Source organism: Gavialis gangeticus, unplaced genomic scaffold (genome assembly GCF_001723915.1).
Source record: "Gavialis gangeticus isolate Ggan-Ray unplaced genomic scaffold, GavGan_comp1, whole genome shotgun sequence".
NCBI lineage: Eukaryota > Metazoa > Chordata > Crocodylia > Gavialidae > Gavialis > Gavialis gangeticus.
This window is the reverse complement of record NW_017728995.1, coordinates 17,822,536-17,837,075: the sequence shown is the minus strand read 5'-3', so window position 1 is coordinate 17,837,075 and position 14,540 is coordinate 17,822,536. Positions and strand designations below refer to the sequence as shown.

The 14,540-nt window shown below is 47.3% G+C and overlaps 1 protein-coding gene across 1 annotated transcript; it reads right to left on the bottom strand.

The window, feature by feature from the left end:
• Nucleotides 1-371: 371 nt before the first annotated feature.
• CLDN11 (claudin 11) lies at nt 372-12,502 on the bottom strand. Its single transcript, XM_019503289.1, has 3 exons — nt 12,084-12,502; nt 9,035-9,199; nt 372-940 (listed from the first exon to the last, which is right to left on the bottom strand). The coding sequence occupies exons 1-3, from the start codon at nt 12,307-12,309 to the stop codon at nt 708-710; spliced, it is 624 nt and encodes a 207-aa protein (XP_019358834.1). The 5' UTR covers nt 12,310-12,502; the 3' UTR covers nt 372-707.
• Between the last annotated feature and the right edge of the window lie 2,038 nt (nt 12,503-14,540).

Below are 14,540 nucleotides of genomic sequence, written 5' to 3'. Positions count from 1 at the left end.
AAAAAAAAAAAAAAAAAAAAAAAAATGGATAACGGGGATTAGAGCCCCCAGTGTCATTCAAAGCTATGTACATGTGCACTATTATTCATCTTGGAATTAGAGCCTTTGGGTTTTGTTTCCTTCATACTGATGAGTTTGGGGAAAAACATTACTCAAAATGATCAAATGCCTAACAAAGTATTTACAGAGAAAAGCAAACAACCCCGCTAATCTTATGAAAACGACACATGTGTGTGGTTGGAAAGTACAGAGCCTTCTTCCGTGCCCTTTCCAGCCTATCTTTGCCAAAGAAGTGACCTTGAGTGGGAAAAGCCAATGGTAATGCATTCTGAGAAGTTACACGAATTCTCTTAACAGTGAGAAAGTGTCTCTTTTCTTTAACACTCCCATAATCAGGTGAGCTGGAATAAAGAGTAACTAAACCACCACCAGATAACACGGAACCATCCAAGAGCGTCATGAACACAGGAGCGTAGGAGAATCAGCAAAAAAATAAAGGAGGACTTATCTGCTCTGCTTGCTAGAGGTTTCTTTCATGGCAACGGGGCGGGGGAGTTAATGCTATAAAATTCCAGACGCTCATGATGTTTTTCTAACTCTTCCCCTGGGAGCGTGAGAGTGGTGTGTGCAACAGGAGGAGCAAACCCAAATACATATGCCCACCTGCAAAAGCATCTGATGATGGCTCTGGGAAGTCTCAGTGGTGCTTATACATGAGCACTCTTAGCGTGGGTTGGAGAACTAGATCCTGATGCATAGTAGAAGCGGTTTTCTCCAAAGGACTGAGCATCTCCTGAGCAACAAACAACGACACAGCCCCCAAAGAGGCAGAGGGCAGACCCAATCCAGCCGGTGTAAAGGGAGTATCCAAAACTCATGATGGTGGTCTCACGGTGAGCGCAAACGGGGAACCAGATGGTCGCAACGACGCCACACATTGCTGGGGAGACATTAAAAGGGACAGTCACTGCAGCATGCAAGTCCAGCCTAATCACAGAACAAGGCAGACAAACCTGATTACACAAAGGGGAGGCAGATCCCTCTGCCTCAGCCTGAGCAAACACAACTCCCAGTGAAATCAGCTGCAAGATACTTAGCGCCTCTAGGCAGATCCTAAGGACCCAGCCCTGCAGCACATGCCTTTAATTCCCAGGAAAATCAATGACCTTGCAAGAGGGCACTAGAGACCTCACCCGAGGGAGATCTGCTTGGATTGCTTTGGGAACTGGAGGGTAGCAGCCTCATGTCTTGGCCAAGCCTCTCAGCTGGCACATTTCTGAAGGTCACTTTTTATTTGGGTAACATTCAATGACTGTCAAGATGCATAACAGATTGGGAGGTCACCAAGTTTCACAATACTTTATTCCTTGATTTCTCATTCGTATGGAAGCATGGAGCAGCAGCAAAATCAGTTGCCAGATTCTCACTGCTCCCCTGCCAGTCATTACATATTTCCCGTTCTGTAGATTTTGATAACTAACAATGCAATTTGCTTTACAGCCCTGTTCAGGAAAGGAGATAGATCCCTACTGATATTTATCAATTTTAATCCATGCCAATCCACAAATGAACAGGGTGGGAGAGAGTAGGTAGAAATATCATCTTTGGCACTGAAAAACAGAAATAAAAGCAGCTGAAATTGGATGCAGTGTGATATATTTTAAAGGGCAACAGCTTTGTTCTTCAGCGGTATCATCAGGGGTCAGGAATACAAGTCAGTCTTCCTTGGAGGAGATGCTTGGGAGGTATGCAGAAACAGGAATGAATTAAACAGGAGGCCATAGGAACCTCACATCCAGTTCACACAGTGAGTACGTGTGAGGAAGTCAGACCCACAGCCCAGGCCTTCAGCAAGCAGGTATAGCTCTGTTAACCTTAATTCATCTCCCAATTCTATGCCTCCCAGCAACCCAATACCGACTGAATAACTTCTATCTAATTAGCATGTAGGCAGGCTGCATTTCTTTTCTTGCTTCCCCTGAAGTCAGTCACAAGTAACTCAAAGGAGGCCAACAGAGTTACAGCGGTGTGACAGAGAAGAATCCGGCTGCTCTCTATTTTTATTGTTGTTATAATGCTCCTCCTTTAAAGGCCCCCCCCTTAGCTGATGGTATAAGCATTGAGGAAGTGCCCTATCCATTGAGACATTAAAACACAAACGTAGCATCAGTAGAAAGAGAAACACCCTCAAAAATTAACAACCAGAGGAATTCAGCTGCTGAGGAGAAAGAGCAAAAATGGGGCTAGGAAGGAGGAGGTTAAGATGAAAGTTGGAAAGTTGCATTAAAAAGAGCTTGGAATAAAGGGTTTAAGCTTTTAAGTAAAAAGAGAAAAGGGCAGGCAGGTTCAAGTGGGGATCACCTTCTTCCATCCTCTGGAAAGAGGGACTGAATGGGGACAAAGACAAGAGAGCTCTAAAGACTTACTTGACAAACCTTTAGAACCCAACGGGCATCTATAAACCATCTCATCAGCCTCCATAACGGGGACACAATTCTCTTTTAAATCCCACCACAAGGTCAAAAAGCCTAGTGAAGAGTTATACATCTTTCAATTAAATTCTATAAAACTTTTTCATAAAGAGGTGGAAAAGACCAATTGCAGGCCAGCCTACAGCATGACCCCTGTAATACAGGGACTGTGTGAACACAGATGTCTTCAGGTCAAGAAGACAGCTTCAGAAACAGCTAGGACAGACACTGTGAAGATCAGTAGTGGCAGTTTTAAAAACAAGCCTGCACTTGACGGGGGCCCAAGGTGGAGAACACAGTCTGATTTGTGGTCATGGTTACTCAAAGCAGTGAGCAGTGAGGTTCCCTCCACTCTTAACCTGTTCCACTATAAGCACCCTCATTACAGGTCCTATCTTGGTCCTTCAAAGCAGTAAGTGCTTTCAGCACCTGACCCAGGCATCAGCAATCCTTGAGGGGTCCAAGCACCTCCAAGGATAGGGCCCTAAAACAATACTTCTTTATGGCTCATACATCTGAGGGGAATTAATCTGTCAATATTTATTTCCTGCAGAGGCAAGCTGTGCTGGACTCTGTCCTTGTGGCTATCAGAGAATCAGAACAAAACAATAACAAGACTATGGCAGAATTACAGATTTCCACCCACCGCGGTTAAAGATATCTTGAGGCCGTGTCAAAAAGTTAAGGTTGCAGAAGGGAAAAAAAGAAGCGGAGGAAAGAAAAAATAAAACTGTTTAGATAAGCAGAGAATAAACCAGAGACTCTGCCCAATAAAGCAGAGAACACAACCCCAATAGCGGCAGGTATTATTAGAGAAAATATTTTCTTATGGATGAGAGAGGAACATGCAAAGGATGCTAATAAAGCCTGAAATAATCTTGAGCCTCCCCTGAAGAAAAGACCAAATGGATTTTTGCAGGAAACCTGGGGGGGAAATAGGAATTTATCCTGTGTGTTGATCAAATCCTTCCAAACAAGGATGCCGACAAGCATCAAATGTTTTCAAACATAAATGTATCAACTGAGAATCTGAAAAAAAAACATTCTGAGGCCACTAAAAAAAGCTTCTTTGTTGTCCACAAAGGCCACAATCATCTTTTCTTTTCTGTCTGCGCTGGGTGAGAAAAAAAATATATTTACGCCCATAGTCTATGATAGCCTTATCCTTTCACAGCTCCCACCCACCCCACACAACCCAGGACAGAAAAAGGCACTTGATCTGATCTGAGAAGAGCTCTCTGAGACAGTGGTACAATAACATCTCTTGTATATGGAGCTAAATTGTGTATAAACCACCTTTTTAGTGTCGACAATATTTGGAAGTCTGTGCAATGCAAACCAAAGACTCTAGGGCTCAGTTTTGCCTCCATAGCTGGATATCATCAGCTGGTTCCAAACTACCAGGTTGGTCCCCAAAGGGAAAGTGAGGGAATCACCACAGTTTTTTTAATACCATGCCTGGCCATTTCAATTCAAGTCTCCCATTAGGAGATGCTTCAATTTCCAATATTTAAATCAGAGGGTTCTGATTTTATCCTGAAAATGAGACAGTACAGAAAACTTCCTCTACATATCAGGAAACATTGCAGGGCTAGTTTCAGGACATACTGGAATAGGTTTCCCTACAGCGTAGACCCATGAGAACTAGGAACAGTTTGTAGTCTATTTTCATGCTGATATTGTCTAGGTCTATGAACTAAAACATAAATGATCTATGAACTGGCTGCTCACAAATGAGAACAGGTATTAATACACCGTACTCATAGTTATTCCAACACTCCTCTACAAATTTACACTGCCACTACCTCACCACTATGCTTCAAACGTCCTATTAATATCTTGTTTTGCCGTGAAGCCGCAGCGACCAAAACCACAGCTCTGAGCGCACTTTCTGTATTACAGATTTGGTTTAATTAGGTGACAGCTGCACAGAAACAGGGAGCACAAAGGGCGGTTTTGCAGCTGGTGAGAAGGCAATACTTGTGTGACCACAGGGGAGTAAGTCTTCACTTATCTGCCTCCTTTGTAAGTCTTTGAAACTTATTAGCTGAAGAAGGAAGGCAGTGTACATCAAATAAAAGAGTGCTAACTAAGGAAAAGCATCATTCCACATTGAAAATGCCCTGAAGAAAAGCCTTAACAAATCTCCTGTACTTCTCATTTGCTTGGTGAAGAATGAGTTTCTGTAATCTTCCTTCTGCTCTTGCTAACCAAATGGTATCTCCCAGTTCCACAAAAAATTCTTTTGCCTTCATTTTCCAGGAAATGCTTTTCTTTTAAACCAAAATAAAACTATTCCACGTTTCCAAGTGGAAAATATCTGGAGCTTTCCTTTAAAGTGTTCAGTAGTTATGGTCTGATTCTCTAAAAGAGTACAGGGACTTTTTCATGAGCACAGCATTTGCACATCAGTATCACATCAGGGATGATGTATCCATCCCTGCTTTGACTCATATGCCCACAGCAGACAATCTAGCAGCCAAAATGCACCCTATACCAAAAACTGGCACACACTTCTAAGTTCCAGCCACATGTGGGATATTTGTACTGTTGTTATAAAATATTTCACTCTATCAAGAAGGAATAATATTATGAAAAAGCATCTTTGTAACATTCAAAACTATTTGGATTCCAAAAATAGCCTGTGATGAGAAAACTGCCTGAGCTAAAAAAGAATCTTTCCCCGACTTTCCATTATTCAATGTATAAAATAGCTAATGTGATCTTTAGTATTAAGTCTTGATATCAGAGCAATAGATTTTCAGATTTTTTTTCCAGTACCATTTATTTAAGATTCTCCACCTACACCATAAAATTGACCAACTGGGCATCAGCAAGGGGTCCCCCTGAATTAGTATCAATGTTTTTTAACTACTAGTGCATGTTTTTTTGTTCCATCAACACTAGCGGTTCAATTGTTTTCAGAGCCAGTTCAGAGGGAACCACTCCTGACAACTGTTTTCAGCTGTAAATCAATTTCCTCATATAGACAGGATTAAAGTGAGGACATAAAAAATACGTCAGCAGGCAGTGATGAGGGGTGTGCACATTTACGTTTGTTCTTACTGCAGCCTGCTATTTTCAGTGGACATTAAATCAATGGAATATCTGAACCCATTATTTTCCTGGCAGGTTGTCAATAGCTATTTTAGATTCCATATTGCGTATCAAACTTTATTTTTCTAAACAATTCCAGTTCTAAACCTCTGTCCATTACTTCTGCACAAAGGGATATTCGGTGCCTTGCCCACTCATGATCTCAATTTCAGTCTCCACCCATAAAACCCGTGCTCTGGGAATCATGCATTTAGATGAAATTCTCAGCAGCAGTTTAAGACTGGTTGTGAAGGAAATCTTGAAGAGATGAACCAGAGAGGTTTCAATGACCAGAAGGTTAAGAATCATAATCTGTTACTTATTAATTTTAAAAATCTGTTCTGCTTAAGCCAATCTACCTAATGATTTGGGGGCCTGACTTTCAATTGCCAGAATGGTAAAACTGTATTTTTCATCTTTCAGATCATTAATAGGGTGTAGCAACACCCAACTCACATGCTGCTGTACAACATTCATATTTCAGGGTTGCCATCTCACCAAGCTTGGCCTTGAAAATATAGGCTTTTCTAAAGACATTCAAGAGCATTAGAGGCACGTTGATTACTGTGGAATCCAACTGAAACAGTTTTCTTGTTTAAAAATATCACAGGAGAACCAGACAGTCCAAAACTGACTTTCATTGTTGAGACAGAGAGGAACTACACAGCATCAGCAGTACTTAAAAGGCACTAGGTAAGGGCCAAGGCAACAACGGCAAGCAGCACTAGTAGTTGAAAGCTGGTGAATTGAGTTTTAAGAAGTGATGCTGCTGCTGCCAGCACCACACAATATATCCAGCTATTACTTATACAATGCCCAAAATATTTCTAGACTCTCCAAGACTTACCCCTGCTAAGCATCCCCACTCCCATGGACAAGGGATCTCAGCACTTTGCAGAACTGAGCAAAGAGCGGAACCGATTCAGATCTCATGTATGCAGGATTTAACTTAAAGTCACTGAGAGATGAGAATCAGGCGCACATGATTAATTAGCCTGCCAATATCTCTTTAGTGTTCAGAGGGTTCACCAGTTTGGTGGGAGGCATGCTTCTCCGGCCGTGCACTCAGGGAGCTTTCTACGCACTCAGGGAGATTAATTCTCTCTTCACTTACACTGGGTTGAACCAAGATCAAATCTGTTCTTGTCAGTGGAATTACACCAATGTACAGCTGGTGTAAATGAGTGGGCTCTGGGTCCAAGAGGTACATGGGCCAGCACTGAAGGGCCTTGGTAAATCGTGTCAGTTCACTGCATTTCAGGCTGACACGTGTCACTGCAGTTTTGTTACCTATTTGTGTGTCCTGTTATTCCACTGAAATCCTATCGCCGCAGGCAGCTGCCATTAGCTACTCAGAAGGGATAAGTTCTGCCTGCATAATGAGGAATTGACTGAAGTCTCAAAAGGGAAAGAATTACAGGCAATGCACACTGAATTCAGCTACAGCTACAGAGATACAACACAATGGAGGATTTCTGCGGCTTAATCAAAGAGTCACATCTATTGACCACAAAGCCCCACTCCATGCAGATCCTCCCAGACCCAATTTATGGTAGGGCTAATTGTTTCATCACTGTTTAGATGTACCAATCACCGCTCCCCAAAGTGGACATATGAACAAGGTTTATTTCTCCTCCCATCCCTCCCCAAGTGAGCTCCCTCTCTGCCAAGCCTGGCTAAACTGCTTCAGGCTTTGGATGGTCTGCGGTCAGAAGTGAATTCACATGTTATCACAGCCCTATAATTTAACTGTTGGAAGCAAAGACACCATGGCAAATCCTCAGTCCTAAATGGGGCCTTTAAGTCTGACTTAGGACTGCCAGCTGTGACAGTGTCCTTTAAAATACAAGCACTGCTTTAAGTCCCATTAGCGTAGGCACTGTATCAGTGAGTGAAGACAGTTGCTGACTGATCAGTGGCCTAACTGAAATGAATTTGGGTTCTAAGTCTGGGTCCTAATGGATCAGTATCCACATAGCAAAGGAAAAAAACCCACCATCAGACTTGATACAGATAATTCAATGCCCAGACTTAGTACTGAAGCACTGAGTGGACAAGGAGCCTCAATCTACCATGAAGGTGACTCCACCACTGGGCTGGGTAGGGAAGAAGGGAGCTTGCCCTGCCACTAGCCTATTCTGATGACTTCAGTCTCCAGCCCTTGCAAAAGATCAAACCATGTGCTTCTTTTTTAATTGATGACCTCCTGAGAAGATAAGCAACAGTAGCCTTACTAAGGAGGGGTGGCTAGGGCAGCAGCCCTGGACACCAATTTGGAGAGGGTGCAGAAATTATGGTTATACCTGCTGCTGGCTGGCCATATCAGCTGCAGCTCCCCCATGTACTTCTGCTGCCCTGGGCACTGATCTGCTCTCTTATGCCTCCAATGCAGAAGACACTGAAAGGCAAATGCCCAACTCGACAGTGGGACCAGACACCTGCTGTGCTGGATGCACCGGCCCTTTGCTGCCTTGCCTCTGGGCTCCTCACCCCAACGCTGGCATAGGCTGCAGCAGCTCAGCAGTTACCCAGCCTAAGTGCTGACTATTTCTGCTGTGGCAACTACCTCCAGTGCCCACTGAAAAAAAAAAAAACCCACGCAGCATGATGTCATCGCCGGCTGCCAATGACCAAGCAAAGCTGCACAAAGAGGCCACTCTTCCTTGCCCCTCCTCCTCTGCTAAACAGGCTGATAAAAAACAAGACACCAGGGCCTGTTGTCGAGATGACGAGGCCTCAAGAATGTGCAGGTGCCACACTTGGGACAATGAGCTCCACAGTCCCGTTCTGCTCATAACAATCTCCCCTCAGTGACACAGAAAGAGAAGAAATGTCAGGAGTAGCTCAGAAAGTCCCAGCTAATAGGCTGCACAGCAGAGAACTGCAGAGGGTATGACCTCCCCCCGCTTTATCTCATGTCCTGATACCGACACCCATCCCTTGGGTCCAAGGGTTCACATGGCTTGTACATTCTCAGTCTTCCTTCCCCCACCCCCTGATGCCTCCATGGGTATCAGGATAGGAAGATACCAAAGAAAATTTGTGGGCTATTCCCTGACCCTAAGAAACTTTGGGCAAATGGGAATCCAGTCCATCTCCCCCCCACCTCTGAAAACGGGGCTAGTGAGCAAAACCAATCATCCAAGGGGCAGCTCTGCGTGCATGCTGCTACTGAGCACTCTACGGTAGACACATGCTGGTGGCTTTTCTTGAGGCAAGCTGCCAGAGAACTCCATAAGACAATGCACAGTAGGGCTTAGAGGTCCTTCCCCCATCCCTCACTGCTCCCTTTATTTGTTCTCTCCTCATGTTTATGCATGTGTTTTCTCCAGCAGACTATGGCCAACCGCAGACAGCCATGTTTTCTGCAATCGGGTCATTTCCCACCTATTCGGCTTGTCCTTAAACCTAGTGAGAGCATCTCATTCCAGCAACGTAGTCTGCATGGAGTTGGATGCATGCCTTACCCAAGAGAATGATCAGGATTCCTCCCAGCTGGGAACGACGGTACTTGGCAGCTCCTGGCTCATGGCCCATCCGTATGCAGGGCAGAACAGTAACCAGCAAGAAGATTGCTGGGATCCCCAGAACTGAGGCAGCAATCATCAGTGCTCGACACGCCTGGACATAGCCTGTTGAGAAAGAGAAGCTCAGTCTTTAGTATTCAGCATGAGGTGAACTTTAGCCAAATACTCTGGTATAACCAGCTACTCACCACTGGCTCCTAACTAGAGCTGTGCAGTCCTCTAGCACACGACAGCCCTGTGTTAAGTCCCTGCTCTGCCTGATATGCACATCTCAGATGAGTGCCCTAACCACCAGGTTAACACATCACATACTCCAGTTGAAGCTGATATTCTTCATCTATATAATTAAATATTCATTGGAGAAGCTAAACAGACGACTGCCTTCCCCAGTGGTGTGGGCACTCATCTGAGGCATGGCACACCCAGGTGCAAGTCCCATATCCCAGGCAAGTGCCCTGATCCCTAAGCTATTGGCGATTCTGAGGTGAATGTGTCTTCTGCTCTAAGTTTTATACCATTAGAGAGAGTGTTTCCCAGCCACCAGCACCCTTCACCAGTGAATCACCTTCCCATTGGTTTCAACCCCACTGGAGCTCCTCTCTGGGGGGACTGGGCTTCCACAGGAGGGCAGGCAGGCCTGGGAATGACTCCCATTAAACCCAGAGCCTTTCAGTGGGCAGTTCTGTACTGGTCTGCCTTATTTAAAATTCCATTGCCGTAAAAACTCACACACGCATCTCCCAGATGTACACCCCTGTGGGGAAGTTCCAGAGGCTTTGGCATGGAGATGCACTGCCCAAAAGCTAGAGGAAAAAAATCAAGAGGAAGCTACCAGTGTTGTGAACAGGAATTCCACAGGACCCCTGGGCTTTACTGGGCTGAACCTGTTGCCCTTTGGCAAGGGTGTAAACCACATCCTCCACTGAGTTTCCTGTCCCCTGTGAAACAGGAGCACATAATATGATCCCTTTGACTGAGAAAGGCCAGGCATCTATATTACCACCAAATAATCCATTGAATCTATCACATATCAGCACTAACAAATGTATTTGTGAAAAGGGAAACAGTGTGTCTGAGGTTTGTCCCTGCTAGCGGGGAACCTCCCGCCTGCTCTCCTTGCTGTCTAAATGGGAAGGGGTCATTCTAGGGGAAATACACTTAGTCCTAGCTCTCATTCCCATTCTGCTAATGGAAGGAAATATGACCACTGCCAGATGAGATGGATGTCTGTCCATTCACGAGTTCAGAAAGTTTGTTGATACTGCAGATATACCCACAAATCATGGCTTGCATCAAACCACTAATTATCATGCAGGGGAGAGAAGCAGGGTTTGGCTTCCTGGAGGTGTACATTCTTTGTACAATTGAAATGTTTCCTTGCTTTTTCAAGAGGCACCTTTAAAGAAAACAATTGCTTTAAAAAGTGCATAGCAAAAGTAGAAAAGTCCTTTTTGCAAATGAGACTGAAAAACCCTGCATGAGTTTTGAATACTTGATCCCAATTGCACAAATATACAAGCACCTTCACTTTAAATCCTTTCAACTCATTCAGTGAAAGGTGCCACATGGATTTCAGCTGCTAGATGAATTAAGATGGTATCTTCTCTGTTGTGCATATGCTGGTATTAAAGGAGTTACACTAAGAAGCATCTCGCTCTGTGTTCTATTTTTGTTGAGGAAGAACATTGTTTTCTGTTGCTAAACAATCTAATTATCAATTCTTTAAAAGTTTTATGGTACAGTTTCTTGAGGAAGGGTTTTTTTTGTCTTCTCTACTGCAGCAAGGATATTGTTGGCACTAAACTCAAAATAAACAAGGAAGGCACTGGAAAAGAAGAAGGATATGAGCAGGGTCTAATTATATACACTAATGATGAAGAGTCAAAGAAAACCTGTGACAGAATTATGTGCTCCATAATGATGATTAGTGGCACTATATCAAACAAAAGTAGGGCATTTCTGCTTTCACTGAATGGGACTTCTGACTACCTTCTAAAAAGTAAGATGATAAATAACAGAAAAAATCCTTCATGAGCTAAAAATAGCAGGCATACTCCCCCGCTCCCCAGCAGAACTGTAGGGAGGAGGGATCTGAGAAGAGCTGCAGTCCAAGATGCTGCACAACAAGAAGGGTTACAGAACTGATAGTGATGCAAATGGGAAAAGCTATCAGCTAGGCGAGCTCTTAACAGACATGCAGATCGTACAAAGAATCTGCACGGCAGCTCCAGAGGTTGGTTAGTTAGCCCAAGACAATAGAGTCAAATCATGACACATCGTGTTTAACTTGAACTTTGGTGTGAAAGGACTTTATCAAATGATGATGTAAGTAGTGTATACCAAGAGTAATTAACCATAGCAAACTGGCATAGATATATGACTTCAAGTATGATTAACCATATGTTTAAAAGTTCTATACTGTACAGGTTTAAGAACAGAAAACATCAGAAGATTAATGGTCTTCTGAAGCAATAAAAATCCACTGCATCTTTAATGATATAATATTAAAGATTAAACTCATTAGCATATTCCAGTTGATACAATACAGCTTCAATATCTGGTTTGGTACAGCTTTATTATTATTTGAAGTAAAAACTAAATGGGATAACTACAATTTTTAACTCTACACTATATCTTACTATATTGCATTACACTTACTGAAGTAGCAAGAGCCAGGAGAAGGAAAGCAATAATGTGCCAGGTAGCAGACAAGAAGAAAAGCTGAATCTTCAGCAGTGTAATGAGGCAGAATCAGGCTTGAGATACAACGAAGGGTTAGATAAGAGTGTTAGATACAGCAGATCTTTAATATTAGCTACAGATTAGAATCAAGTTAGAAGATATCACTCAAAATCCCCTCCTGTGTTGAGTGGGACAGATCTTGCACTGATGAAGTCCATGGCAGTTTTGCTGTGGTTGCACACTGAAGCAGCACCAGCCCTTTTAAGGGGCAACCCTGCCTGGATGGGTGAAGGTGGAGAACCCGTACCTGGTAATATGAGGATGTCCACTAGTGGCTTGCAGTGATAGAGCCCTGTTGCCATGACACAGTCTGCCCACAGCCCTTTGGATCCCAGTTCGTCCATTTTCCTGCAGGTAGTAATGGTGTAGCCACAAGTCACTACCCAGTCGTTGGTGGCGGTGGCCACGATCAGGCCGATCCAGCCGACAAAGCTACAGGCAAATCCAACTAGGTGCAAGCAAGTAGCCACCATGTCAGCCCCTTCTTCTGGCAAGCCAGGCAACTGGAAAGACAAGCACAAAAACAGAGTGAAGGAGCTGGCCGGGCTGTGCAAGCTAGAGCGGCCCCAGCGCTGGGACCTGCCCCGAGCAGAGAGGAGCGGAGTGTGCTGGAAGCAGCTGCGACAGCTGTGGGCACAGGGCTCGGGAGGGGCCGGCCCGGGTCCCAGCCCCACCGAGGGAGATGGGAGGAGCGACACGGGGCGCCCCAACTTGTCCCAAAGAGGGGCTGGGAGCGCCGCGGCCAATGGGAGCGCAGGCGGGGCGGGCGCCGAGCTGTGGGAGGCTCGGGACGGAGCCGGGGGCGCCGCACCAAGCACGTGGCGCAGCCTGGGCCGGGCCCCTGCGGAGCTGGGGCAGCTCCCCCGCATGCGTGTGTACGGGCGGGTCCCGCCCGGGCCCTCCCGGCGCTGCCCTGCCCTGCCCTGCCCTGCCGCGCGCTCGGAGGCAGGCCGCGGACACACGTGCAGGTGGAGCCGGCTAGCGGGATGCGCGCCGCACTGCACCGGCGCCTCAGAGGGACAAGAGCCCGGGCCGGAGGATAAAGGCGCCTCCCGCGAGCGCCGGGCTGCCAGGAGCGGGGAGGCGGCTGGTGCCCGGCATCAGCCCGCCCGTGAGGAAGAAGCATGATGAGAAACGAGCGGGCTCGGCCGGGACGCGCCACAGCTCCCGCGGGGCTTCCCCAGCAAAGCAACGCAAAGCAAAGCGCCTGGCGACTAAAGGCGGCTGAGCATCCTGCCCAAGAAAACATCTCTCGCCCTCCAGTTCAATCTCGCTGGGACGGCGAGGCGCCCGCCCCCGCCAGGCTTTGTGAGCACCGGGACCGCAGACGTGGCTGTGGCGCGCAGGCCTGTGGCGCGCCGGGGTGCGCGCGCCTGTGCGCCGCGGAGCGGCTGAGTAACGTTAAAATCCAGTGCGTTTCCCAAATTCAAAGCACCTGGCTGCCGCGGGTGTGCTAGTTAGTACTCTGGTAGCAACAGACACGCTTTAAAGCTTGCATGCCTAGGCCTCTGCTCCCCAAACTTCTCCTCAGCATGGCCCCTCGTTCCCAGCTGCGGCCCCACGCCCCCATTGGCTGATGTTGTGACCCCCAGTTTGGGAACTGCTGGCCCAGGCTTTTCGGCAGGGCTGATGACCAGGGATCTGGGTTTTCTGTTTGCTGTGGGAAAACACAGATTTTCTCATTTTACACAGAAGAGCATGGATTTTTCTACTTTAAAGCAGAAACACATGGGAAACTCTGGGTTTCCCCTTGCAGACTGGCAGAGGGCCAGCCTGCAAGGGGCTGGGAGAGCAGGGGAAGGCCCAGCCGGGGCAGTGCATGGGCTGGGGCGGGAGGCCAGAATGAGCAGCTGTGGGGCCTGGGAGGGAGAGGGACGGATCCACAGGTGGCTGGCAGAGGGGGTTGGCAGGGTTGGCTCACACACTCCCAGGGAGTCATGGGGGGCACAGGTGGGGCCAGGCTGTGGGCTTGGGCTCCCCACCCTGCTGCCCTCCCTCTGGGGCCTCCACAGCTCAGCAGGTAGGACCTGGCACAGCAGAGCAGGGAAGCTCAGTGCTGCTGCCACAAACCCCATTCAGCTGTAGCGAAGCACCCCCTGCCCACCCAGCAGCAGCAGGGTTGGTGGCACAGGCTGGTGTTTCTTGTTGCTGCTGGGTGGGAAGGGGGCACCTCGTCATGGAGTTTGGGGCTTGCAGCAGCAGCAACGAGCTTCTCTGCCTTGCTGCACCGGGTCCCAATCACTGCACCACAGAGGCCCTCAGGGGAGGGCAGCAGGGCAGGAAGCCCTGAGCCTGCAGCAGGTAGCCTGCCTCCCCCGCCATGGGCTCCAGTCCAGTCATGCTGCCCATGGGGGAGGGGGAGCTGGGCTCAGCGCTCAACACCACTGCAGCAGCCGCCACATCCCACAGGCAGCAGACAGGGCTTGGGGTGCTGCTGGGTTGAAGAGGAGACTGCGGACCCAGGTCCCTGACCCCATAGGCCTGGCAGCTGGGGGCCCCTCTGGCATGGCTGGGGGGTGAGGGGCTGTAGGTGCGGAGTGAGGGGCACCAGCAGGGGCCAGGGGGCTGTGGGTGGGGAATGAGGGGTACCAACTGGACTGGGGGGTGGCTGAATTGGGAGTGAGGGGCAATGGATAGGCAGGGCACCAGCATATTAGGGCTGCTCAGTAGCACAATGAAGGGGTCGGGGGCAGCCACAGCTAGA

What these genes read in the sequence shown, in the direction of transcription:
- CLDN11 (XM_019503289.1), bottom strand. Translation starts at nt 12,309, where the DNA reads ATGGTGGCTACTTGCTTGCACCTAGTTGGATTTGCCTGTAGCTTTGTC. An exon ending in GGACATCCTCATATTACCAG is followed by an intron (nt 9,200 to 12,083) that starts GTACGGGTTCTC and finishes CTTTCTCAACAG; the next exon opens with GCTATGTCCAGGCGTGTCGA. An exon ending in AATCCTGATCATTCTCTTGG is followed by an intron (nt 941 to 9,034) that starts GTAAGGCATGCA and finishes ATGTCTCCCCAG; the next exon opens with CAATGTGTGGCGTCGTTGCG.